At 33.7% G+C, this 26485-nt stretch overlaps 4 protein-coding genes across 7 annotated transcripts in view; 2 read left to right on the forward strand and 2 right to left on the reverse strand.

Moving 5' to 3' along the window:
• Positions 1-3424: 3424 nt before the first annotated feature.
• Positions 3425-6696, reverse strand: LOC125053709 (aurora kinase B-like). 3 transcript variants are annotated; one of them, XM_047655210.1, is made up of 6 exons: positions 6515-6695; positions 6140-6331; positions 5789-5945; positions 5349-5485; positions 4821-5052; positions 3425-3581 (listed from the first exon to the last, which is right to left on the reverse strand). In XM_047655210.1, the coding sequence occupies exons 1-6, from the start codon at positions 6583-6585 to the stop codon at positions 3486-3488; spliced, it is 885 nt and encodes a 294-aa protein (XP_047511166.1). In that variant the 5' UTR covers positions 6586-6695; the 3' UTR covers positions 3425-3485. The 3 variants fall into 3 exon arrangements, with proteins under 3 accessions (XP_047511166.1, XP_047511167.1, XP_047511168.1); XM_047655211.1 differs by lacking the exon at positions 6515-6695 and adding an exon at positions 6427-6458; XM_047655212.1 differs by lacking the exons at positions 3425-3581; positions 4821-5052 and having other exon boundaries at positions 5348-5511; positions 6515-6696.
• A 4197-nt stretch (positions 6697-10893) lies between these two features.
• Positions 10894-11585, forward strand: LOC125053713 (protein Abitram). The gene has a single exon (XM_047655216.1). The coding sequence runs from the start codon at positions 11034-11036 to the stop codon at positions 11562-11564; it is 531 nt and encodes a 176-aa protein (XP_047511172.1). The 5' UTR covers positions 10894-11033; the 3' UTR covers positions 11565-11585.
• Positions 11586-12245: 660 nt separating this feature from the next.
• LOC125053707 (aminomethyltransferase, mitochondrial) lies at positions 12246-13510 on the forward strand. The gene has a single exon (XM_047655206.1). The coding sequence runs from the start codon at positions 12289-12291 to the stop codon at positions 13489-13491; it is 1203 nt and encodes a 400-aa protein (XP_047511162.1). The 5' UTR covers positions 12246-12288; the 3' UTR covers positions 13492-13510.
• Positions 13511-14789: 1279 nt separating this feature from the next.
• The window catches only part of LOC125053704 (repetitive organellar protein-like), a 28355-nt gene continuing 16659 nt past the window's right edge, over positions 14790-26485 (reverse strand). The window contains exons 14-21 of one of the 2 annotated variants that reach the window (XR_007117616.1): positions 23875-24139; positions 23008-23118; positions 22053-22237; positions 20481-20844; positions 18763-18974; positions 16644-16805; positions 15866-16036; positions 14790-15486 (exon numbers count right to left, since the gene is read on the reverse strand). Coding sequence is in view for 1 of the 2 variants with exons in the window: in XM_047655201.1 (XP_047511157.1) it covers positions 15953-16036; positions 16644-16805; positions 18763-18974; positions 20481-20844; positions 22053-22237; positions 23008-23118; positions 23875-24139 (1383 nt within the window). In the remaining variant the exon portion in view is untranslated. Of the gene's footprint in view, positions 15487-15797; positions 16037-16643; positions 16806-18762; positions 18975-20480; positions 20845-22052; positions 22238-23007; positions 23119-23874; positions 24140-26485 lie in introns of those variants that run through there. The other variant, XM_047655201.1, reaches the window with a different exon arrangement.

Genomic DNA, 26485 nt, shown 5'->3' on the forward strand with positions numbered 1-26485 from the left:
AAACCGCTATTAGTACTGTCCTAAATCCTAAAAAAAGTTGCAAACACCTGTTTCAACTTCGATTTCCTTGGAAATACATACCATGATTCGAGACCATATACTGGAGCCAGCACCGCTGACTCCGTCGTTCATATCTATCATATTATTATAGTTATTTCATAATAACGAAGAACGGAAAAATCGAGTCATTTTCAGCCTAAAATCTTTAAATCGGTTCATGAAACCAGAACCTTTTCATCTGTTTCATCACCACCAAATGCCAAATTTCCTACAAAAAGGCGATTGGATGGTGAAGCTGGATCACAGGCAATCCTACTATCATGTACCGATTTCCCTCGAACATCGTTGCTTTCTGCGTATCAGTTACGAGGGAAGGCTCCTTCAAATGACTTGTCCTACCTATTGGGTTGGCCATAGCTCCGAAAATGTTTGCTTCGGTGACAAATTGGACAGCCGAGCTATAACGCCGTCAGGGCTTAAGAGTGATCGTTTTCTTGAACGATTACTTACTGGTCCACCAGGACAGAACAATTCTTAACTCCCAGATTCTCGTAGCCATGACCTTTTTGAAGAACCTGGGCTGGACCATAAAGCGAGAGAAGTCGATATGCACTCCAACGAGGTCGATCGATTTTCTGGGTATCACGTGGGACACACTATCAAATGCAAAGTCCTTACCCGTAAAAAGTTATCAAAATTCGTCAGTGCCTGATAACACGCTTGTCAGCCGGCAAATTGGACCCTCAAGCAGGCCCAACGCCTCTTAGGGTATCTCAATTTTGCGACCTTCATCACCCACCGGGGAAGGTTGCGTTGCCGAACGCTGCAGCGACACAGCAATGCATTTAGGAGAGCTCCTCTTTGCCCGAGTTCTCTTGCAGAGGTGAATCAGGACGTGGTATGGTGTTTGCACAACCTCAGTCACAAAACACCGATTCACTTCAAAACAAGGCATGTGAATTACATTGTCACCGATGCCTCGAATCTACAATAGGGAGCGCTAATCAACAACAAACCCCTGAATGCTTCTTGGACTCAAAGTCAGATTGAGTGGCATTGCAATTTAAAGGAGATGCACGCTGTGGTAGCAGCAATCTCTTTGACATCCGAAGTCCTAAAGAACTCGATGGTAATCCTGCAAAGCGACAGCAAAACTGTTGTATCGTACATAAAAAACGAAGGAGGAACAAGGTCCCAAATGCTGTTAAAATTGACAAAAGATCTTCTGGCACTGACGGACAGTTTGAATATTGTACTTATCCCTCACTTCCTTGCCGGGAATGTACAACGTGGAAGCCGATTACCTCTCGCGCAATCGCAGGGGCACCGAATGGCATCTCTTGAAAGAGGCAACCACGGACATATTCAGACGATGGGGAACCCCCGAAATAGATCTTTTCGCGTCACGAGAGGCTCTTGTCGTGGCAAGTTATGTGTCGCTAGACTTATTAGACTCCAACACTTGCTTCACCACGCCTTCAGTAAATGCTGGCGATACGATCTAGCGTGGATATTTCCACCGCCAGTGCCTCTACCTCGAGTGCTGCACCATCTCAACTTATCCCAAGGGAAGTTCATAATAATAGCACCCAGGTGGAGGAAGCCTTTTTGGCGCCCGGATTTGAAAGGCCGAGCACTTGCACCCTCGCTACCAATACGGAATCTAAACAAAACCCTGATAAATACCGTAACGGGTCAACCTCCTCCACAAGGGCAGAAATTACAGTTGGAAGCGTGGCTGATTTTGGCTGCAAAACACGAGACGAAAAACAACTCATTTCGTCGTGTTTGAGAGCTTCAACATATGCCCCTATTTGGTATAAATGGGTAAATTAGTGTCAACATAGTAATATAAACTGTCGATTCCCGGCTCCTCCTGAAGTAGCTAGATTCTTAGCAGACCTATTTATAAAGGATCATCTGGCATAGATATCTATATATCTAAATCTATTATCTAAATAGATCTATATCTATTTTAGTTCACAAATCTGACATAGCATCAATTTGTGAGGCTCTAAGCGATGTTAAAATTTTATCTAATAAATTAGTAAAACATATCCTTAAAGCGCTAGCTCAATCCTATCTATAGCTAGACCAATCGCGCAGTAATTGCCAGTATGGGAAGCGGGGAAAGTTATAAATTATTTGAAAAGCCTAAAACTAGATGAGCAAAATTTATTTCATAGCTCGAAACACACACCCACAATAATTTTATTGGCTTCTGGGCATAGAGTTCATGATTTGACTCTCTTGCTTTTTCGAGCCTCAGCATTTTATTGATAACGGTGATTCCATCACTTTGCATCCGGGTTTCGGTTTTAAAACAGATACAGGAACGTATAGACAGTCAAGTTGGACGTTTTTATCGTGCCCAGAGAAGCATCTAAATCCCTTATTTTGGCTTTGGACACTCATAACTGTCTCTAATAACAGATGAGGCTCCTTGACAAATTTGTTTATTACAACCAGATATCCTGTAAGACCAGCTACGCCCACAATTTTTGGGGGCTGGGTCAAGAAACCCCTTTTGAAATCAGGTATCGAAGCATCTCGGGGTACTTGATCAGCTGTTGCTTCGCTAAATTGTTTTAGAAACATAAATGATATTCTTGGTTAGGCAAATTGGCGTCATGAAAGTACATTAAAGATATATTATTGTCGAAATCTAGATAATAATAGTCAGAATGCTGAGACTCAATCAGAAGTCTCTTTCTCAGTACTTTCGGCCGCTTAATGATTATCCAAGTATCCTACTTCATTATAAACAATAAAATTTTTGTTATTATGTTTATTAAATGATGCTAAAGCTTAGGCTTTAATTAGCTTGTATTGTTTATTTCATCATGATTCTATCGGATATAAATAATTCAAATCACATTGTTGCGTTTTTTAGTTATTAATATATAACTTTACAAGCCACCAGGAGATAACAAACACGTCTCTCATAATGGACCTCGGACGTCAAACGGAACACATAATATAGAAATTTTACCTAAAAATAAAATTTGTATTATGTTTCCTAAGACGTCCGAGGTCCAAACAAGCTCTTCCTGGTTCTCTTATTATGAGACAAACAATGAACAAGAACTCTGGCGGCTTGCTTTAGCGCGATAAAAAGTTAGTTCCAGTTTCAAACGCTGGGCGCTGGCGGCGGTGTCACGTGGTGGGAAAAGGTCGGATACTAGCGATTTGGGCGAAAAAGGAAACGATGTACTCTCATAATGGACCTCGGACGTCTTAATATAATAAGAAATATAACAAAATACAAATTTTACTTTTAGGTAAAATTTCTATATTTTATAATAATATGATTGTTGCAATGTTAACCTAGTAGTTATGTATGTGATTGTTATGCATAGCATTAAATTCAATTGTGTTATTTTAAGATTGGTTTTTCACTACTCACTATCAGTAAAAAGTCACATTAGGTTAATTCCTTTAATAAATACAATAATGAAAAATACAATTCAATAACTAAAGAAAATTTATGCATTATGTTTAACCTTCAGAAATTGTTTTACCCAATAATGGCTCTTCACTCCCTCTAGTGATAACCGCTCATGACTTGAGTGTCGTAAAAGCTGAAATAATGTTATGGTCAAGTTAGGATTGGCTCATTGTTTTAATTTTATAGGGACTATAAAAATCTGAAAAAAATAATTAAAGAATGCATTTTTGAGTTCTAGTTAAAGAGGCATTTATAATCTTGTTACATATATGAGGGCCTTCATGTTTTAATTATTGTTTTGATATAGTATAATACATTGAAAACCTTTTACAACGACATTGTTAAGAACAACATACCGGTTATATTGACCAAAAATCAAAGGTCCCGGCTGAATTCTATTGTATTAGGTTCTTAATAACAACGTTATCGGCTGTTAGAGTCTGGCTAACGAAAGTAGATACTGGATTTTTTTTGCAAACTTTTTATATGATAACACTAAAGTTAGTACGGTCAAAATGTCTTGATATTTTTTTATTTTAAATAACTACATATTAGTTTTAGTTACTTTAGATAATGTTATTGTTCTTTTACAGATAGTTTTGAGATTATTAGCCAACGGTTATGAATTTAAGAAAAACAAAAATTAACGTTCATTATTAATTGAACGACATATCGTTCATATAGTTTATATTATAATATATATTATTATTAACATTATAGTTTATATCATAATATAGCTGCATGGAGACATCGCTTTTTGCGTACCATGGCATCGAAACGTGCAGAAGGCAAGCCAATAATCTACTTAGATGAAACTTATGTCCACAAAACCTATAAGCCTAAAAATTGCAAGCATCCACTAGTAAAATAAAAGTGAATGTCAAAGTATCAAAGTGAGTTGTTCCAACTTTCCTTTTTACTTTAGGGCTGCCATGCTGATATTTATTAAATCTGCCGCGCTTTTTCAGTATCAACTTTCATTAGCCAGACTCTACGACTATCGGTTTTATGACCAAAAATTAGTAGTCCCTTCTATGTGGTTATAACAGATTTTGACTGTATATATAATCATTACTTTTCATTATTTGAATAATAATGAAAAGTAATGGTTGTAGAATATATTTGTCTAAACTACACAGGGTTAAACTAGCTAAAATTTAGACATTTTTCTGTTGGTGAAATAGAAGATGCCTTCTTGCCCTGTTATGTTAAAAAATATTAATACAAATAAATTCAGCATGATACCTTTGTGAAGTTTGTATGTTTGACTAGAAGGCCTTTTCATTTAACTGAACAGGATTTTCTATAGAGAAATGTAATTAAAATTGATTTATGAAGGTGACAATGCTAAGAAGTTTATAAATATAATTACCTTACAGATAAGATCCCTTGCACCATCGGGTACATGAGATGGGAACTTTATATCAACAGCCAAAATTTTGGCATATGTCTGATCCTGTCCATCACTTTCAAATGGTGGTTTCCCAACAAGAAATTCATACAACAGCACTCCAATACACCAATGGTCAACAGATACATTATACACTTGCCGTTTGATCATTTCAGGAGGCAAATAATCAAGAGTTCCACACATTGTTTTTCTCCTGTAATTTTTATTAACTGCTTAAGAAAACTCAATGTTATAATGACATATTTTTAATACATTATTTAACAAAAATATATTTTATTCCAAATAAAATTGAATGGACATCCTTAAATTGATGGATTTGTTTCCTTGAGTGTTAAGTTGGTCATCAGCATTTTGTGTCTGAGCTGCACCATTGATCAAGTCAGACATGACAGCCTCTGCAATATTTTACTCAATATATGAGCACCTAAAGTAAAACCAAAATCTACTCTCTAACAATACATTTCATAAAAAAACAAAGAAAAAAATTACTTCTCAGATGGAGCGTGGACAGACCAACCAAAGTCTGCTAATTTAAGGTCTCCGCTGTAAGTCACTAATATGTTTTCTGGTTTAATATCTCTGTGAATTACATGTTGTCTGTGACAGTAATCGACTGCATCAGCAACCTAAAATACGTTTTTGGGATTCATTGCTAAAAGTTCAAATTACATATTAAGTTTGGATGAAATAATAATAATAATTAAATTAAAGATTTAGTATCATCAGTAGTCAGCTAATGTATAAAATATAAGCATGTTAAGAACTAAAGAACTAGACCATTCTTAATAATTTTGGACTAGAATAGCAAGTCTAGTTCTTTATACACAATGAAACAATTTAGGCTTTCATAGTGAAAAATTGCAAGTAAACTTCAATTAATCATGAGTTTTATAATAAAGTACTGATAATTTCTTGATTGAAATGTATACCTGATATATATATCGAGCTGCTTTATGTTCTGGGAAACGTCCATTTGGGGCATTTGTAAGGTGTCTGTATAGTTCTCCTCCAGAGGCATATTCAACCACTAGATAAATCCTCCTTTCGTCATGAAACCAAGTCAATAATCGCAGAATATTTGGGTGTCTGAAAAAATATAAAGTGCAGCATCAACAACCTGTATGATTTAATCAATTTAAATTCACACAGAATGCTATTCTGTATTATACATTTGATTGTCTTAACAATTTTAACTTGATGCTGTAAAAACCTAACAATTTTTTATTTTATTTCTTAAAAAAATAATTTAATAATTGTGTAATTATGAAATATAAACTTACTTTAAATGGGATTGAATCTCAATTTCTCTTAAGACTTGTTGTTCACATCTTGAGTGCATAATCTGAGATTTGAATAATGTTTTTATTGCAACAAGTAAGCCAGTTTTTTTTTCTCGTGCTGCATATACATGGCCAAATTTACCTTGACCGAGTGCTGATCCTAGTTCAAAATCTTTAGGAGACCATTTGTAGCTAAAAGAATGATAAAAATAACTGAATTTATGAGTTAGTTCCACACACTTGTAAGTTGTCAAACAGAAGAAAAAATACGTTGGAATGAAAACTACTTATAATATAACGTCATCAATCTGGTTGTATGTTTTCGTTAAGGATCATGGTCATTAACAGTGTAACGAATGATTATAAGTTTCTTACGGTTTTCCATAGGCTTTATGGTTTTTAATCCTTGTTTCAAGCTCCTCAACTTCTTTGCTAACGTCTGTCATCCTTTGATTATTAAGACTGTACCTAATTATAGTTTATGTTTAAGTTAACAAGTTACAAGATTACCAGTAACTCCAAATAGCGACATGAAAACCGTTGCGACTTTAAAATTTCAAACTTGACAAATTTACAAGGCGTAAGTCCAGTGTTACCGTCATTCAAAATTAAATGATGTCAATTGTCAAATATAACTTGCGTTCAAGTCAGAGCTGTCAGAAAAGAAAAGCGCATGATCGTACACCAACTACAAACAATCGTATATCAAGGAAATTTTTAAATATACGTAACATAAAAGTGGAAAGTAGAAAGTTCTTTAAAAATACTGACTGGCTTTGCCTTGAAGATCGTAACTTTAAACTCCACATTCTGAAACCATTTCGACGTCACAAACGAAATTTTTCCCAATCGGGACGATACTTCTGTGGTCTGTGTTTGTCCCTCTCTGTTGCAGAAAGCTCTCCTCTTTTGGCTAATATTTTTGAAGTGAAACTTCTTTATCGGGGTTGGAAAAAAATTTAGTGTAACATTTTTTCGTTACGCGTCACGTTTTTCGGTTACGCGCCATGTTCCTTTTTGAAGTCAAACTTCTTTATCGGCGTTGGAAAAAAATTTACCGTCACATGATTTATTATTTATTATTTATTATTTATTATTTATTATTTATTATTTATTATTTATTATTTATTATTTATTATTTATTATTTATTATTTATTATTTATTATTTATTATTTATTATTTATTATTTATTATTTATTATTTATTATTTATTATTTATTATTTATTATTTATTATTTATTATTTATTATTTATTATTTATTATTTATTATTTATTATTTATTATTTATTATTTATTATTTATTATTTATTATTTATTATTTATTACATATTTATTATTTATTATTTATTATTTATTATTTATTGACGTGATAACGTCTTTAAAATCGTTTTAGTCGGGTGACATGTTCAGAAACTTGTGTCACACCAAAACCTCACGAGCGCGATCGCAGGTATAACGAGAGAGAGACGGACCGATCTCCCGTCTCATCTCGAGCGCTGCCAGTCATTCCAGTCAATGTATGAAGAAAAATGTATATCATAGTCGAATAAGTAAACTTGTCATTTTATACCCGAAATTTATCATCAAAAGTGTGAATAAAACGATAGATGTAATTTAGAAATTTGAAAAAATTGTTATCTTCATTAATTCCTTACTTCCCAAAAACTTATATCACCAATAAGACGTTATCACGTGAACATCTCGATCGTAAACCTACTTTACAAACAACCAATATTTTTATTTATTATTTATTGAAGTGAAACTTCTTTATCGGGGTTGGAAAAAAATGTAGTGTAACATTTTTGCGTTACGCGTCACATTTTTCCGTTACGCGCCATGTTGCTTTTTGAAGTCAATTTATTTTTTAATCTTTATCGGCGTTACAATATGACATATTATAGTATGTTTTTGACTTTGAAGATTGACAACGGATTACATTTTCGAAGTCAAACTTCTTTATCGGCGTTAAAATATGACATATAGTATGTTTTTGACTTTGAAGTTTGACAACGGATTATAATTTCGACTTGAAATTTGCTAATCGCAATTTGGGAACCTTAAGTTGGCGGGGGGAAATTAATTTTTTGCACTCTTTTTTGGCTCTATCAACTGTTCGTTAACTGTTCTTCATTGTTCTATCAAAAAATTCTTTTGTTCGTTCTTATTTTTATTTTTTTTAATTATAAAAAAATTGACCCTCAATTTGGCACGAACTATAGATATTTTTATATTTTTTTTCTTTTTCTAATAGTTTAGAACTATTCAATAACTGTTCGTTCAAAATAAACAACTGTTCGGCTTTCATTATCCTGTAATTTAATAATAATTAACTTTTTTTTATAAATCTTAATTAAATGTTATTGCGCGTGCGCAGTATCAATGCGCATAGTTCTCATAAATTATGCGCGGCCTATTTGAATTCAATTCAAAGAGACAACACAACAATAACAGCAACAACAACAAAATCATCATCATCATCATCATTGACGACCATCAAATATCAAAAATATATTAAAAATTTAATTTCTTAGATTATTTTTCTGCATGATTATTAAAAATATTATTTTATACTCAAATATATGCTTAGGTCAAAAAATGAAGAGAAAAGTTCATAAAAATTTAATTATTTGATTAATTCAGTAATGTTATCTGTCATAGTTATTTATTATAAAGTTAAAATCTTAAGTGTTTAGTTTACTAATATATCTATCGTTATTTAATTATTGTTCTTTGGCTAGTTTAAGTGCATCGGTGTACAGCATTTTAAACTCTATTCAAAACCAGCTGATTTTTGCTATATTTTTTCACATAATGATGAATAATTTATAATAAGGGCTTACGATGTGATTATTATCTGATAAAAAAGTCTAATATATTATTCATTAATTGTGGTTTTTTTTCTGATTTGTTTATTCACAAAATAAGAAATATCCATATGCTATTTTATAAAATAGTCGTATAATATGAAAACTGTCATTCGAGATGAATCGCTAATACGGAAATAACTTAATGTTACGCGTCGTTTACGTTATAATTAAAATCTTGTTAACATGTGTTGATGAGACTAATATAAAAACGACGATATTTTTTTTTAATAAATAGTATGCTGAAGAAAATGTTATTATCGAAAAAAAATATTTTTATTTAACTATTGAAAGTATCGTATCATTAAACTTTATTGTTTTACTTAATATACATAATTTACTTTCTATTTGCAGAGTTTATTTATTAGATTTTGATATTAATTTTAAATTAAAATTCTTTTATATTAATTTTGAAGTAAAAATCTCAGTCAACTTATAACGTAAGTAGTACAGAAAAAATTTGTTAAAGTTTTCGTATTCGAAAATGAAATTATATTATCATCTATTTTAAATGAATAATTAAAAATATTGACTGAGAATGAAAAAGAAATTTGTTCTAGAATATATAGTTTGCATGGGACTAATCCTTTTCTATTTGTCTCAAGCAATATATTTAATCAGGAATGTTAAAAGAATTGATAAGTACAAGAAATACGACTTTAGATGTTAAGAAAGAGTTCATTTTCACAAAATATAAATGAAAGTAAAAACCGGGTGATGATGATGATTCTGTTGTTGTTGCTGTTATTGTTGTGTTGTCTCTTTGAATCGAATTCAAATAGGCCGCGCATAATTTATGAGAACTATGCGCATTGATACTGCGCATGCGCAATAAAAATTAATTAAGATTTATAAAAAAAGTTAATTATTATTAAATTACAGGATAATGAAAGCCGAACAGTTGTTTATTTTGAACGAACAGTTATTGAATAGTTCTAAACTATTAGAAAAAGAAAAAAAATATCAAAATATCTATAGTTCGTGCCAAATTGAGGGTCAATTTTTTTATAATTAAAAAAAATAAAAAATAAGAACGAACAAAAAAATTTTTTGATAGAACAATGAAGAACAGTTAACGAACAGTTGATAGAGCCAAAAAAAAGTGCAAAAAATTAATTTCCCCCCGCCAACTTAAGGTTCCCTCGCAATTTGCAGCAATTAATTTGTGATGAATAGTTTTTTTTTTTTTTTTTATGGCTCTGGCACGATTTGTGCATTAGCCAGCGTCAAGTATAGGATTTTTTATAATTCGTGCTTTGTCATTAGAAATTCGACCGTGATGAATAGTTTTAATTGATTAAAACTGACCGTCAAGTGTCAACTAAACGTCAACACCCATCTGACAAATGTGTATCTATGGTTTCCGATTTGTCATTTCAATTTGACCTAAAGGTTGTAAATGCCAGGTCATAAAATCCCAAAAAAAAAAAAAAATGTCATTTCAATTTTCACTTTAATTGATATCAATACAAAAAAATACTGGGGTAAATCTTGTAAAAGACAAAAGTACTCTTATATAAAACTTAACTTAACTTAAAAGTATACATTTAATATAGTTCGGAATGCACACTGATTTGTCTCCACATTTACATACTGACGAGTGTAACATTTTCATAAGGAAATTGCAAGACTGTCATGTTGAGGTTAGGTTTTGTGATTATATTGTATTTGTTTCAATTTGTAAATATTTAATTTATAATGAATCAATTATTATTGATTGATTATGAGTCTTTTACTATATAAATACAGATCTGATAAAACTCTTTTTATTGGTTAATTATAAAGCATATACTTTCTTTCTGACATCACTCATTATGTAATTTTTAAATGATAATTACATATTTCAGCATTCCTTCTTAAAATTCGTTGGCTATTGTAATGATTATGACAGTGATATGAGACGTTGTTTAAAGGCTGAACGTTTACAACGTCAAAAACGTCATATTGAGGAATCCAAAAAGAAACACGAAGCCATCCGTGCCAGGATTTTAGCTGCCCAACGTCAAGAAGCAAAGCAATAAGTACAATATGGCTTGTGATATTCTGCAATCAATTAAGATAGACAATAATTACAAATCTTTTACTGATAGATATTTTACCAAACGCTATATAATTGACTTCAATGGCATTAAGAATAACGACATTATGATTATGTTCCATTCAAATAGAGTAGCGTTACTTTGTTTAGCTCCAAGCCATTTCTTTTTTAAAAATAATAATAATTATAGATTGAACTTCTCTGTAGGAAATATAGATAGATTGAGTAATACTGTTAAAGGCAAGAGTAAGAAGGGTGGGCAGATGTTGACGCCTAAATCCGTGATTTGTAAAATAGATTATGAAGATGGCACAAGTTTTGATGTCCCCAGTTGCATGAAGAGTACCCTGATAGAAGTAAATGAGCAACTTGTCTCTGATCCACACCTTCTCAGGAAGAAGCCAGATGCCGATGGATTTATTGCAATATTGTTGTCTAGTATTGCAATATCAGATGCAACTAAAAATGAATTGTTGTCTTATGAGGATTATGTTAAAGTTATTGATAGATTAACTAAATAATATAATAAAATTTAATTTTTCTTTGTTGCATTTCATATTTACCATTTCTTTACATGATCCCAGTAAATTATTATAATAATACTAGCACACCGCGCAAGCGTTGCTGTGACTAAGGTTTTTGTTATATTACATAGTAGCAAACTATTCCACGGAAACGGTAGGAGAACACCAGCTATGGGGACCACCATGCTTTTTTGGTGGATATGCCATTAAATTGTAGCTTATGGGAAACGTTGGTACTTTCAACACAGTGCCATCTGTTAGAATTGTGACTATCAAATAATAAACAAATATTTTGCAATAAAATAATATTGCGGGTATAAATTGAGATGTAAGCTATCCAATCTTTTAAGTTGGATCAAACTACACACGGTGTGCAAATTTGATTGATATCGGTTCGGTAGTTTAGGAGTCCATCGCGGACAAACAACGAGACACGTAATTTATATATATTAAGATAATAATTAGTAATTTGTCAATTATTTGACTGATTCTCAGCTCATATGATTGGATTTTGGAATAAACTAAAATTAGTATAGAAGGCAAAGAATATACAAAAATAATCAGAGGCACACCTATTTATAATGTTATGTTTAAAATAGTCTGATGTTACAAAATCAACAAGTGAAGTAATCTCTCTTTATCTTACTATAAAGTGACCTCTGCCCCTAACGATTGCAGATGTCTCATTTGTAATAATACATAGTATCATATAACACGTAACATGATCTGTAGAAATATTATAAGATCAAAATTTTTAGCAAGTATTCAAGTGCGGTGTTACAGTGATGTAGGTTCATCTAAAAAGACACCTCTATATAATTTACATGAAAAATATGGTGGAAAGTTAGTCGATTTTGCTGGATTTCTACTTCCCGTACAATATTCTGACATGACGGTGTCTGCATCTCACCTGTTTACGAGAAATAGTGGATCTATTTTCGATGTATCTCACATGTTACAAACAAGTGTTTCCGGTAAGGATTGCATCCCTTGGTTCGAATCAATATGCCCAGTTGATTTACAAGGAATGAGTGATGGATCGAGTTCGCTAACTGTATTTCTAAATCAAAAAGGTGGTATAATTGATGACCTTATTGTAACAAGAGTAAGTGAAAAACAACTCTACATTGTCTCAAATGCGGGAAGACTAGACGTCGATAAAAACCATATGATAGAAACATCCGAAATGTATCGCAAGAAGAATAAAGATATCTCCATTGACTTCTTCGATGTAACTCAAAGGGGACTGATTGCTGTTCAAGGACCAAAGGCAGTACAAAATATACAACGTTTAACAGATACTCCTTTAGAAAACTTGTACTTCATGACCAGTCGTTTAGGTTCTGTAGCAGGAGTAGATTGTCGTATAACCCGATGTGGTTATACAGGCGAAGATGGTGTTGAAATATCGATTCCCGCTGAAAAAACTGAAATTGTGACAGAAGCATTATTACAATCCGACGACATCAAACTTGCCGGTTTAGGAGCCAGAGATTCGTTACGTTTAGAAGCAGGCTTATGTTTGTATGGTAATGACATTGACGAAGGAGTGACACCCGTCGAAGCTAATTTAACTTGGCTGATTGCAAAGAGACGACGAGGAGAAGCAAACTTTCCTGGAGCGGAAATAATTTTACGGCAGATTAAAGAGGGGGTTACTAAAAGAAGAGTCGGGGTAAGGATGGAAACAGGTGCCCCGGCAAGAAAAGGCGCGCTCCTAAAAAGTTTGAACGGTGAAGTTATAGGTAATGTTACTAGTGGTTGCCCAAGCCCTTCTTTGGGGGGTAACGTGGCAATGGGTTACATTCTTGAACAATTTAAAAAAGTCAGCACTGAAATAAACGTTAACATACGAAACAAGGACTCTCCATGTAAAGTGGCCAAGATGCCTTTTGTACCCTCAAAATATTATGTTAAGAAATAAAAATATATATAATTTAAAATATTTATTTATAACCTTAAGTGTAATAAACGATTAGATAACGTAAAAACGAACAGAATTAGAATATCTTCAACACAAATAACACAGCCAGCCACAAACTCATGACTGATAAGTCATCAAATTGAGGCCTCCTGCAAAATTACAAAACACGAGCGACAACAAATATAATCGATTAAAACAAACAATTTAATGAATGTGAAAAAATGGAATTAGTGGGAATGCAACATTAATTATCTTACAAAAATATAAATTGTGTACCATTCTATCACAGGAACGTTTCCTTAAATGCCTTTTAATTCTTAATACAGCAAAACTGCTATAGAAAAACTTACATTAATTTATTGTCTACTAAAAGTTTCGCTCGGGATTTTCGGTTGAATTTTAAAAATTCCCTTTAGTTATATAACTATATACTATAGAATCATTACGCATTAATACCGTGGCGGGTGCGAAACCTTGGGTTAATTTTAAAGTTTATACAAAAATATTAGAAAGTCTTAAAAAGTTACACATTCACATTGTGAAAAAAAGTAAGATTTATTCCATAATACAATATTTCACACGTTTTATTAAAGAAAGCAAATTAACTCAAAGAAAATACTACTTTATTTAAATTAATTTTGAAAATATACTTACAATCTAATCATTGACCAATATGACAAACGAAATCTATTTTAAGGAATAAATTTAAATGCATTATGTAACAAAGTTTTACATTTAAAATGTTTTTAGTTTCCTTTGAGTTAAAATAGTTGTCAGTGTTACGAAGAAATTTACACTTAACGAAGTACCCTTAGCATTAACGGAAAATCGAATAGAAGAATAATAAACTATGTATGGAAAACTTAAGTAGCGTTCCGTAGACGCATTTTAACTAAACGGAGCACAAATCGTTCACAATAAAAATTGTTTAAAGAGCGATCCGTTCGAGCTGTCATAACAGACATTGACCGTTTTGACGTATGGAATTGACTGCTGCTGTTCGTGTTAAAGCGTCGGTTTTCATAGAAAACAATATTCGTCACCGGGACAAGTAGTAAAAGATATTCATAGAAGCACCGCGAAACCCCCAAACGAATGCTTCAAGATTCCGCCCGATCGTAGGATAAATTATGTATATCATGATAAAGAGAAATTCGATTTTTGAAGTTATAATTCTTTAGGCGCGTTATGAAAAATTGACGAGAGTGAAATTTTACGATGCGCGCGCACCTGAGACACAACATTGTCAGTGTGATTATAGCCGGCGCGAGCGAGATGGGAATAAGACAATCTACAAGTAAAAAGAAATAGAATATGCGTGAATTTAGCAGCTATGCCAAGAATTTTGAATGACCATAATGACATTTACCGTTTAAACAAATAAAGGAGTTTTAATTACAATACTTAATAATTTTTGCAATACTGCCAAAGCTACAACATACATCTTAGTGTTTGGTAGAGATGTTCTAAATATATAATAATATATACTTTTAACTTTATAGAATAACGCCAAAGAAGTATAACTTCTTACGCGCGTACATAAGTACACGCACCTTTTTTTTTTAACAAACGGCCTGTCACGGTTTTTTCACGTATATTTATTTTGTTTAGGAAATAAGTACAGCCGTTGTTACTGAAGAATAATGTAAAATCTTCTGAAAGATTTTATTTCAAATCATAATGGTTTTTGTGTTTAGTTTTCACAATGATACTAATATATAATATAATAATCTTTCCTCTTTATAATATTAGTATGGTGACTTGTTTTAATAAATAAAAAATTAGAACATCGTTCGCCCATGACTTGATGAAAATAATTAAGAAATTCTACGATCGAGCCGATCAAAATTTTAAGTACAAAAAAGTTGTGAGGTTCCGTTATTAAGTTCACAAATATTCTTATAATAAATATAGAGATCGCTAAAGTTTTTGTACTAATGTTTGTGTAATGGAATGTTAATTTCCAGCTAGTTCCAAGTTCATCAATATTACCTTAAAAAAATTAAATATTATCGCACCATTTTAATAAAGCGACCTTATTCCCACGGATAATTTGTCTTCAGCAAGTATTGCTTAACTTTCGTGACCGATTTCATTAGGATTACACGATATACATGCTTCCCGTCCTAAATATGTGGACGTACCTTCTTATTTTTATTGTCTCTTTCAATCGCAGCATAAAAACAATTTGACAGAAAGAGATGACCGTATCTTATGAATAAGGGCACATAAGGCACAGATCTCTGTGCCAGCTTATAAGCAAAAATGAACTTTATTTTGATACAAAATAGTTCAAAACTCATTAGCACTGTTACAATCGTTGCTTGGAAGAATCAAGAGCTTAATGTTTATTTGATAATTGAATTACCATCTTTATATCTTTGTGTTAATATGCATTTTTCTTTGCAAGAGTTATTCTATGTATGTATACTTGATATGTATAATAATATTCCGCTAGAAATCACTGATTGAGGTCTGGACCGTTGAAATTATTTTGGGTGAGTCGAGCGAAATCTTCGTTTAGTTTTTTAATTTTCTCCGTGCACTGGAAAAACAACATTAATCTATTTAATTATTTGTGGATATTTCAGTCAGGTCAAGATAGATTCGCGATCGTGATTCAGCATCGTACGCGTACAATCAAATTTTTACCGTAAAGGAATAATAATAAAAAGTTGAAAAAATTAAGACGAATAGACGACATGACCTAGATGACATGACGACTGGGGTTTGGTATACACATATTTCTAAATTTGCTTCTTAGTTATTGTTTATAAGCTCATAGTGTTCTCGCGTCATCCAATGAAGACTTTCAAAGGTGTTTACGTTACTTTTAAAATAGAAATAATGTTTAAATCACCTCATTCATACATACTCACACCAACGTTATCTTTGTATGAATGCATTAGATATTTTTTAAGTTAAAAAGGGTTCACTCTCTCTACACATACAAGTGTCTTAAAAGTATTAGATTTGACCTGATACTTAGCACTTAATCTGAATATCCTTAGTCTTGCTTTTTTTGCTTTACTATACTGTTTTATTTTACTGTATTACTTTTATTTTTAATTTCTGAACAATGTTATATGTTACCTATTTTAGTAGTAAGGGATACATAAATCCAAATTGCCTAAACCACAGATTATACTTACATCATATTCCTGATACTGCGATTTCGACCCTCGTCTCTCCTCATGTACCTTTGTCATCAAGTAGTTGATTTGGTTCTGCAACTTCACGAATATCTTCCTGTACTCATCTTGAATCCTACTCATTTCACTATTTATGTGCTCATCTTTCTTTCCCATGTAATCCTACAAATATGAGTTACACTTACACGTTACGGAAAGCGTAGTAGAGATCGACTATATAAGAGATGCGACGACATATTCACAAACATGATGGGAAATGTATGGCGTCGCGCGCAATGAAAGCAAATGGAGAAAGGTGGGGGAGCCCTTTGCCACTTGGCAAGCGAATGAAGAGCTGGGACTAGATATAACATCATTAGAATAAGAGCTAACATTATAAATACTTGTCTGAATAAAAGGCTTTATTATTATTACACTTACCGATAAATGCCTCACAAGTTAAAACGTATATTATATTGCGGATATATTCTTGTAGCATTTAAAATAAAATGATTTAATGTTATTAGTTAATTGAGATGAAAGAGTAGCAGAAGCTATTGGTACAATGATGGAGCCGACAAGGAGGGATGACGGGTCATGGAGAGTCCGAAATTAAGAGCTAACATTGTCAGCGAATACAAGGCCCATCGACGCGTTGGCTGGTTCCAAGAACAGGCAGAGAAGGAAGAATATTTGAGCCGGCCTACTTAGGAAGAATATTTGAGGAGGACGAAAGCCAGCAATTATTGGAAAGTGGTACAAGACAGAGCAGAGCCGGAGGGCAAAGGCGAAAATCTTTTTGAAGTGAAAACATTTTTAGCGGCGTTGTCATTGATATACAAAAAACCCAAGATGCACAGTCTCGAATAAAAGTAACGCTCGAAAGTGTCCCGAAACACTATTTCTGTCCCTTTCCATAACAGTACGTCTATAACAGTATATGTTACGAGCATATATTATTGCAAAATCATCCTTACGCGAATTGCTTAAAGTTGTTATTACAACGCAGTGTATACGTACTTAAAGCAATAAAATTTTACGACCGACCGTGGTCGGTAGGACAAGGTATTGAGTGGAGTCGAACATGACTTTTTTATTTACAACTACATATTTAACATAATTTTAAATTTATCCGACTTTTCGGGTGCTTTACAGCGTGCGTGGTCACGGTGACGGAAGACAAAAGGTGTTGGATGTTAAATAGTTGTAAATTTATAATAATACATAACTTTAATCCGGTTAAAAAAAAATTTCTTTAAATTAAAAAAAAATGTTAAATTGGCTACCTCCTGACCTACACTTTATATAGCTTAAATATATTTGTCAAAAACTACACACAAAAAAGTTCAAAAGTACATAAATTTATTTATAAAAAAAACACAAATAAATAACATCGACTCCACTTATTAGACGCGAGACTATTTGAAATGAGCGCACAATTTAGAATGTTGCGCTCATTTTTTGAGGATGTTTTTTTGACGTTGAGTGTGCATCTTGGGTTTTTTGTATATCAATTGGCGTTGTACACTTTTTTTTGGAATGGGTTAAAAATGTTAAACTCGCGTCAGGACACATAACCTGATCGAAAATTCGTAAGACGGATGGAGAGTAGACCGCTGGCGCGGCGTATTTAATGTAATATAAATTGTCATGTTTGTGTACGATAGCGCAATAAATAAATATTGTATTCTACCACATAAATGATAGTACTTTTATACTGATAATTAAAGCAATTCGTGCAAAATTATTCCCTAACCATTCCAAAAATACACAACGTTAATATTCAAGATTTCTCTTCTGCCGGCACTCCCGGAGTGCAACCCGTCGTTTTTTTACCATTTTTTACAGGTTCAGGTAAGAGATGTTTAAATATATAGTAGGGCATTTTTTATCGGTAAAAAGTAGCCGATTCTCAGACCTACTGAATATGCATATAAAATTTGATAAAAATCGGTCGAGCCGTTTCGGATGAGTATACTAACATTGTGACACGAGACTTTTATATATAATATACCGTAAGCGAAAGTAAATAAAAGAGAAATCTATCGCACAGTCTAGTATAGGGTTTAAAGAGCCTCGGGGATTATTGATGGTAAAAAGATTTATCCTTGTTCATGATTAATAAGAATTTATTCCTCACCTTATAAGTATAGACAGTCTTTTTAGCGTTTTTGTATTTATCCTGAATGATTTGATATTCATTTTGTAATTTATTTAACTTCTGTTCCAACTGCGTAGACTGAGATTGCAATTCCATTAACTTCGTTCGCAAACTCTGACACTCTTTAACGGATGAACTGCTTTTCAATTTCATGTCTTCTCTTTCTTTCTTTATAATATCTTCCATTGAGCCTAAAACATTGAAACATTACAATACAATTAATAAAGGTATACAATATACATATTGTTATATCTTTTTATATATAAATCTCTGTACGTGTTCAAGTGGATAATGGTTTAGTTTTAATATAAGATACAGGAAAACGTCTAGACCGTTTGACTGTTTTCTTGCTCCCTTTCTCCATTCTGCGCCTTTAAAATCATGTAATTAATTTGACTTTTCTTAATCTACGTACTCTTAAATGTTATGTTTATATTGGTCGTATGTAGTATATTTTATTTAATTTTTTTGTGTCGTAGGTCGTAGGCTGTGCACCAATGGACTTTATTTCTATGTGCGCATTTAACATTCGCTCGAACGGTGAAGTAAAACATCGTGAGGAAACCTGCTTGCCTTAGACCCAAAAAGTCGAGGGCGTGCGTCAGGCACAGAAGGCTGATCACCTACTTGCCTATTAGATTAACAAATGATCATGAAAAAAACACAGAAATCTAGGGCCTAGACCTAAAAAGGTTGTAGCGCCATTGAGTTTTTATTTTATTTTGGTTGTATACTATTACTTAACATTTTTATATCTGTGAAGCTATTTAATGCCACCTCTAATTATAACTTGAATTTCTATTCTTATATCCGTATATGTCAGAGATTAGGTTATAATAGAACACGGTGTAATTTGTTTGATTACAATGGCAACACCACGCAATATCATAGACATCTTACAGGGTGTAAAATGTCAATGTGTCAAATGTCAAAGTCAATTTGTCAGTAGTGCGTAGAATCGGTCGTGAAGTGCTAGAGTTGCTTTCCGATCGGCGCATGCGCCGGACGTGCGCACTGACTGTGTTTAAATATTAAGTGATAATGTCGGACGACGGTGGTGATACCAACTTTGTAATTGTTAATCGCGTCAAAATCTGCGACATATATATGTAAGTAATGTAAAATATGAATAAATAAATTATTTATAATAGTTCCCGGCCGCTAACTCATTTTTTCGGGTTTTACAATAGTGATTCCTGGGGAATGGTTTGGTGCATAATTAATATATAAATTGACTGAAAAACTACGATTATGGTTAACGAGATTACAAAAATTCTTGCCAAAATCCACTGAAGCTAGTATAAAATTTTATATTTTGAACCATGGTGTTCGGAAAATTGCTATTAAAAAATTACGTTGTTAAAAATTTTCATTTGTTTGAATTTTATCACTTTGACAATTTACTTTTAAGTAATAAGCAATATATTTAAAATTCAAAGCTTTTTACGTGAGCATAAACGAGCATTGTGAGTTTATCAAAAACCTTATGACAATTTTTTTCAAGTAAATTATATAATATGTTGCTTCGTAACTTTGAACTGATAACTAGACTATTTGAATTATATATTGTATACAATTAGTTTGATAGAACAGAGTCGGTCTCGTTTATAAAGTGTTTGTCTCTTTCTGTCAAATTGTGTTAATGCTGTGGTAAAAAGAGACCGCCTCCAAAAGGGGTAAAACTAAAGAAAACTTACCCAATCTCGACAACCTCTCCTTATACTTCTCTGCCCTTTGCTTCCACTCAATGACGTCATCTTTCACCCTCTGACACTCCGCTTGCAGCTCATTATGCTCCTTTATAAGCACCGAAATCTCATTTTCCTTTGCTTCCAATATCTGCGTAACTTTCCCGCGCTCGGAAAGAATAAATTCCTTCAACGTATCAACCTCCTTGGCCTTCCTTTCCAACAATTCTTTTAATTTCGTGACAGTTGACATTTGTTCGTTCTCCATCTCTTTCACACGCCTCGCACAATTCATCTCAACTGTTTTCATTTCTAAGGTGAATTTCTCGGCAATTTGGTCGCGTATTGCCTTCTCTTTCATCATAAGTGCGGTCTGTAATTGATATTGCCGTATAAAGTTATTATAATTAATGAATAAATAACAAAACATTTCTATATTAAGACATGCCATCTCTGTCTCTCCTCACAAAGCAAGCACATACATAGAAATAAACAGGTCCACAGCCGGATTACAATATGGCCCTTGGAATGCTAGTCTATAAATAAAATTATCAAATACATTTAAATTAGGACGTCTCATTGGTCTAGTGGTTAGTTCCCCTGACTGCAAATCTATGGGTCCCAGGTTCGATCCCCGGCTGAGACAAACATCGATGTGATGAGCATTTGGTGTTGTGCTTAGGTCTTGGGTGTTTAAATATGTATTTATATGTCTATCTATCTATAATATGTATGTATATCCGTTGCCTAGTAACCATAACACAAGCTTCACCAGCTTAGCAATTGGTGTGAATTGTCAAAAAAAAAATTTAATCAGGGATTAGGGTTAACGCAACGATTCCATTATGTCAAATCTATAATCTTTGACACATGTGAGTTATACTTAGCGTTATTATCTCGACTAGAAATCTTTATCTGACACTGCTCAATGTTGGCCTAGCTTAAATATGCGACTCTCATCCTTAAGGTCGTAGATTCGATCCCCGGATGTGCACCAATGTACACAATTCATACTTGCTCGTACGGTAAAGGAGAACGGTGAGAAAACCATGCGTGACATTGCCTTAGACACAAAAAGTCAACAGCGTGTATCAGGCACAAGGCTGATCATTAAGAAGAATGATCACGAAATAGATATATAGATCTGAGGCCCAGACCTAGAAGATTGTAGAGCCACTGGTTTTATTTTAATCTTACTTATTAGACCTAAATAACACCAGACCTACAATCAAATAACCAAGAAAAAAAAAGTGTGTGTGTACAAAGTACAATGTCAGAAGTGAAACTTCAGTGGAAAACTAATCTTGAAGTGTTGTTCATATTTATACAAATCTAAAAGTTTAGATTTCCGATTGTCATTAAAATATTAAGTGTCGAATAATAAATAATAAATAACAAATAATAAATAATGTGACGGTAAATTTTTTTCCAACGCCAATAAAGAAGTTTCACTTCAAAAAGGAACATGGCGCGTAACCGAAAAACGTGACGAATAACGAAAAAATGTTACACTAAATTTTTTTTCAACCCCGATAAAGAAGTTTCACTTCAATAAAATCTTAAAACCTCTGTTTTCTTTACCTCTGCAGCCATATCGTCATGAGACACTACTTCTTCAGTACCAGAATCTGTGTCTCCGTCATGAGTGCTAGTTCCCACATTCCTCTGATCCTGAATCTTCTTGAACCTTTCCATTATGTAATTTTGGAAAAACTCCGCTTTAGCTTTTAATTCCTTCATGAGCGCATCGTTGCTTTCTTGGGCCGCTGAAAAAAAATACAAAAACCTTATAAAATGTTCTCATTTAGTTGTTAATGATCTGATATTATTTTTATTTGTGGAGATTAATTTTTATATTTTCGTAGGCTTTTATAAAAATTATAAAAAACCAAATGTATTATTTTAAATAACAAAGAGTTACCAAGAACCGCCAACAGTAGTGAACAATAATAATAAATATTACTGCGTATATGCGCACGTATGTTTTTATGTATTCCTATTTACCTAATACATTGGTAGTATTTATTTATTAAAGTACATAATATGTTGTTAAGCTTAAACTTGAAGACAGCTGGACCAATTCGAGTAATTTTGTCGTATTCCTATAACTCTGAGGAACGTTTTTATAGAGAGATAAATTGTAATAATATAAATAATAAAAAAAAAATTAGTGCCTAGGTATTTTTCATGAAAAGCGAAGTCTCTATGGGGTAGCATAGCTAAATATTCCATATGTTTGTATGTAGCTACTAAAAAGGTAGGCTATATAAAAGACATATTAAGGCGAAACGAAGTTCGCGGAGCCAACTAGTATAGAATACAATTTCTACAGTATAAGTTACAATATATATATGTTAAAATATATAACAATTACGGTAAACATAAAATTAAAAAAAAATATTACACATCCAAAAAAGAGATAAGAAAAAAATGTAAATACAAATTCTAGTTTTAACTTAGTGGCCCAACGCGCGATTAGGATTATTTATAAATAAAAATGTTAAATATAATTTAGGTAAATAATAAAAAAAATTACCTAATTTAACATTACACTTATTAAGTTGCTCCTCCAAGTACTTAATGTGTTTGAGTTGAGTCTCGCATTGAAGACAGTTCTCCATCTCTTTACGCATAGAGGACTTTTCATCTGGAAATAATAATTTAAAATTAAAATAAACTATTATTCGCTCCAATGAGGTTACGTATATTTTCTAACTATAACCATTATTTATTGCCATCATCTGATGAGCTTAATATCCCGACAATAGGTGAAGGTAAAAAGTGATGAAATGGCCCGGCATACAAGCGGTACACAATGGCGAATAAGTAAACCAAAAAATTATGGTCAGATGATATCACAGCTGTAGAAGGCCCATACCCTAAATGGGGTTTCAACCCTACACAAAGACCTAACCAAACACTAATCTTTATATATTGCGATTCATTCTTTTTTTTTTTAACTTTTTGGCAACAGCTTCAACTTTATCGATTCATTCTTAATTAATTTTATGTATATTTTTGAAGTAAAACTTCTTTAGATTTTTTCTGACGGAAGTAACGCTTACTATATAATATAGTCTGTGTAGTTTCCGCTATTTAAAAATAACAACGATAGCGCGTTTTATAAGTCCGTCAGCGCCATCTAGTGGTGCATTATTTGAAGTGATTTAAGTCGGTTTCATGGTAGTGTTTATTTAGGATAGCATTCACTTGTTTTATTTGATACTGATTCTTGTAATTATGTTATTATTAGTATATTTATATTTAAAAAGAAAATCCATACTGGTAACATGTGACTAAATCTTGTTTTTCTTTTGTTATACAATAGTTTTAAAACAATTAGTTTCAAAGAGCTTTTTGAAGATGCCATCTCACTTATCCACCTTATCTATGAAAATCTTACCTTCCAAATACTTATTCAACTTATCAGTAAACTCTTTTTGCTTATCAGTGAACTCTTTTTGCAACTCCGATATTCTCTTATTAGCCCTTTCTATCTCTTCCCTTGAACTACTTAAATCTCCTGCCAACTTCTCTGCATGTTTCTTTTCTCTCTCTATCCGCTCTATGTAGTCTTTCTCTTGCTTCCTGAAGTCATCTCTCTCTTTTTGCATGTTTGTTCGTACGTCTTTCAGTTCCCGTGAGACAGAATCGCGGGCACTGCATACCTAAAAATATTGTATCAAAAATGTTATGATTCATGAATTAATTTTGATATAAGTAAAAAATACAATTGTTTATTGTATTGCCTTCGTAGTACCCACATTTTAATTGTGTTTCGTGAACAACATAATATCATTGGTAAATAAGTTATACTATACACTATAATACTACTATTAACTCCTTTTAAATTATGTAATAAAATAATATTTATATAATCTAATTCGGTAATATTCTAATTATGAAATGAAATACAGACTTTTATTGGCATATTTTATTTACATACATCTTTAAAAAAATTAATTAAAGCTTTATTCTCCTAACAAAACAATCCTTGAAAACAATTTTTGAAGTTATACTTCTTTAGGCGCGTTATGAAAAATTGATGAGAGTGAAATTTTACGTTGCGCGCGCACCTGTGACACAAAATTGGGAGTGTGATATAGCGTGCGCGAGCGAGATGGGAATAAGACAATCTACAAGTAAAAATAAATAGAATTTTATAATTATTTCTTAGCTTAGTAGCTTAACAAGAATTTTGAATGACAATGACATTTACCTTTTAAACAAATATAGGAGTTTTAGTTATTTTAATTATACAAGTGCAAATTTTATATGTGCGTCTGAATTATAATCAGAAGTGATTTAAATTGAATATCTAAATCAATACTAATTAATATGATAAAATATTTGTGAAAAAACTTTGACAACCTTCCTGAGTGCTTCAATACAATTGAGGTTAACTATCCGTATGTATTATCGAGTATTATTTTTGAGAAAAACTGAAACATGAACGGTTATTCATTGCTTTTGTTTATTGCGTTTGTTACAGCAACTTTTTAGAAATATTCTACGACCCTTTTTTTGGCGTCGGGATGTGACGACCCCATCGCCCACTGGTGAAATAACCTGTGACAGAGGTTATTTCATCAGCGCAATCAGTCAACCCCTTCCTAGTGGGAGTGCCATGCTGTTGCCTTCGGGCTTCAGCCAAATGGGCAGGCACGACCGGGGCAGTACCACTGTCTCTCAGAAAACCGGCGTGAAGTGATGCAATAAGTTCACCTTATTGTACTCGCGTTTCGTGCGGTGAGAGAGACTCCCGGAGCCCATTCCCCCCCCCCCCCCCCCCATGAAATATGAAGGTGCAGAAAAAAGAGAATCTACCCCAGGGGGGGTACCACACGCGCTCGCGGTGGAGAATCCCCCTCTGGGCGTCCAACACCGGGACACTCTGCGCCCGGTGGTGGACGCACAGGCTGCCCTTCGTATTCTGGGGGGGGCAATTCTGCGCTCGGTAAAAACATTAATCGTTCTCGGGGCAAACGGAGCAATTTAACAAAGGCACCCCCGTCCACACTCGCCGTGGACTTCACAAATGTAAGGGGGCTCAATTCCAACATCAACGCTGTCCACTACCACTTAGAGACTGCGAAGCCGGCCTTGCTCTTTCTTACCGAGACTCAGATATCCCCCCCGGCTGATACTTCCTACCTCTCCTACCCGGGGTACAAATTGGAACATTCATTTGTGCCGCGGGCGGGAGTTTGCGTGTACGTCAGAGAGGATATCTGTTCTCGTCGCCTCGGGACGCTTGAAGGAAGGGACCTATCTAACCTCTGGCTGCGCGTAGACTGCGATGACCATCCGCGATTCTACGCATGCCTGTATAGGTCCCATAGCGGAAATACCGAAACTGACCGACTCATTGAGCACATCCAAATGGCTACAGATTCCCTGCTCGAAAGGGTTCCTACCGCTGAAATCGTGATACTTGGCGATTTTAACGCCCACCATGCCGATTGGCTCGGCTCAGAAACCACCGATCATGCGGGAAGATCCTTTCACGACTTTGCTTTGGCTTACGACTTGACGCAAATGGTCCCTGCGATTACGCGAATACCAGATGTGGATGGTCATAAACCTTCTTTGTTGGACCTTCTGCTGACTTCACATCCGGAGAACTACCAAGTCTCTGTTGAACCGCCATTGGGTTCATCAGATCATTGTGTGGTCCGGAGCATTGTGCCGTTCACGCGCCCTCTTCGGCCTAGCTTCACTGGCTGTCGCCGCGTGTGGCACTATAAGTCAGCAGTTTGGGATGGGATGCGGTCTTTTTTTGCGTCCTACCCTTGGGGGCCCATTTGCTTTTCGTCGAGTACTCCAGATGCCGTCGCTGACTCTGTCGCCGAGGTGGTCCTGCAGGGTATGGAACTCTTTATTCCATTCTCTGCGGTGCCGGTCGGTGGCAAGTCCCAGCCTTGGTTTAGGCGTTCTTGCAAAGCGGCTTTGCGCCGTAAGCGTGAATGCTTTAAAGCCTGGGCAGAAGCGGTGACATCCTGTGATGTGACTAT

This window comes from Pieris napi, chromosome 11, assembly GCF_905475465.1.
Source record: "Pieris napi chromosome 11, ilPieNapi1.2, whole genome shotgun sequence".
NCBI classification, from domain to species: Eukaryota; Metazoa; Arthropoda; class Insecta; order Lepidoptera; family Pieridae; genus Pieris; species Pieris napi.

Coding starts and splice junctions, on each gene's coding strand:
- LOC125053709 (XM_047655210.1), bottom strand. CDS start 6,585: ATGACAGACGTTAGCAAAGAAGTTGAGGAGCTTGAAACAAGGATTAAA. Junction 5,486..5,788: donor CAGCTCGATATATATATCAG/GTATACATTTCA, acceptor AACGTATTTTAG/GTTGCTGATGCAGTCGATTA. Junction 5,053..5,348: donor GTCCACGCTCCATCTGAGAA/GTAATTTTTTTC, acceptor TAAAAATTACAG/GAGAAAAACAATGTGTGGAA.
- LOC125053713 (XM_047655216.1), top strand. CDS start 11,034: ATGGCTTGTGATATTCTGCAATCAATTAAGATAGACAATAATTACAAA.
- LOC125053707 (XM_047655206.1), top strand. CDS start 12,289: ATGATCTGTAGAAATATTATAAGATCAAAATTTTTAGCAAGTATTCAA.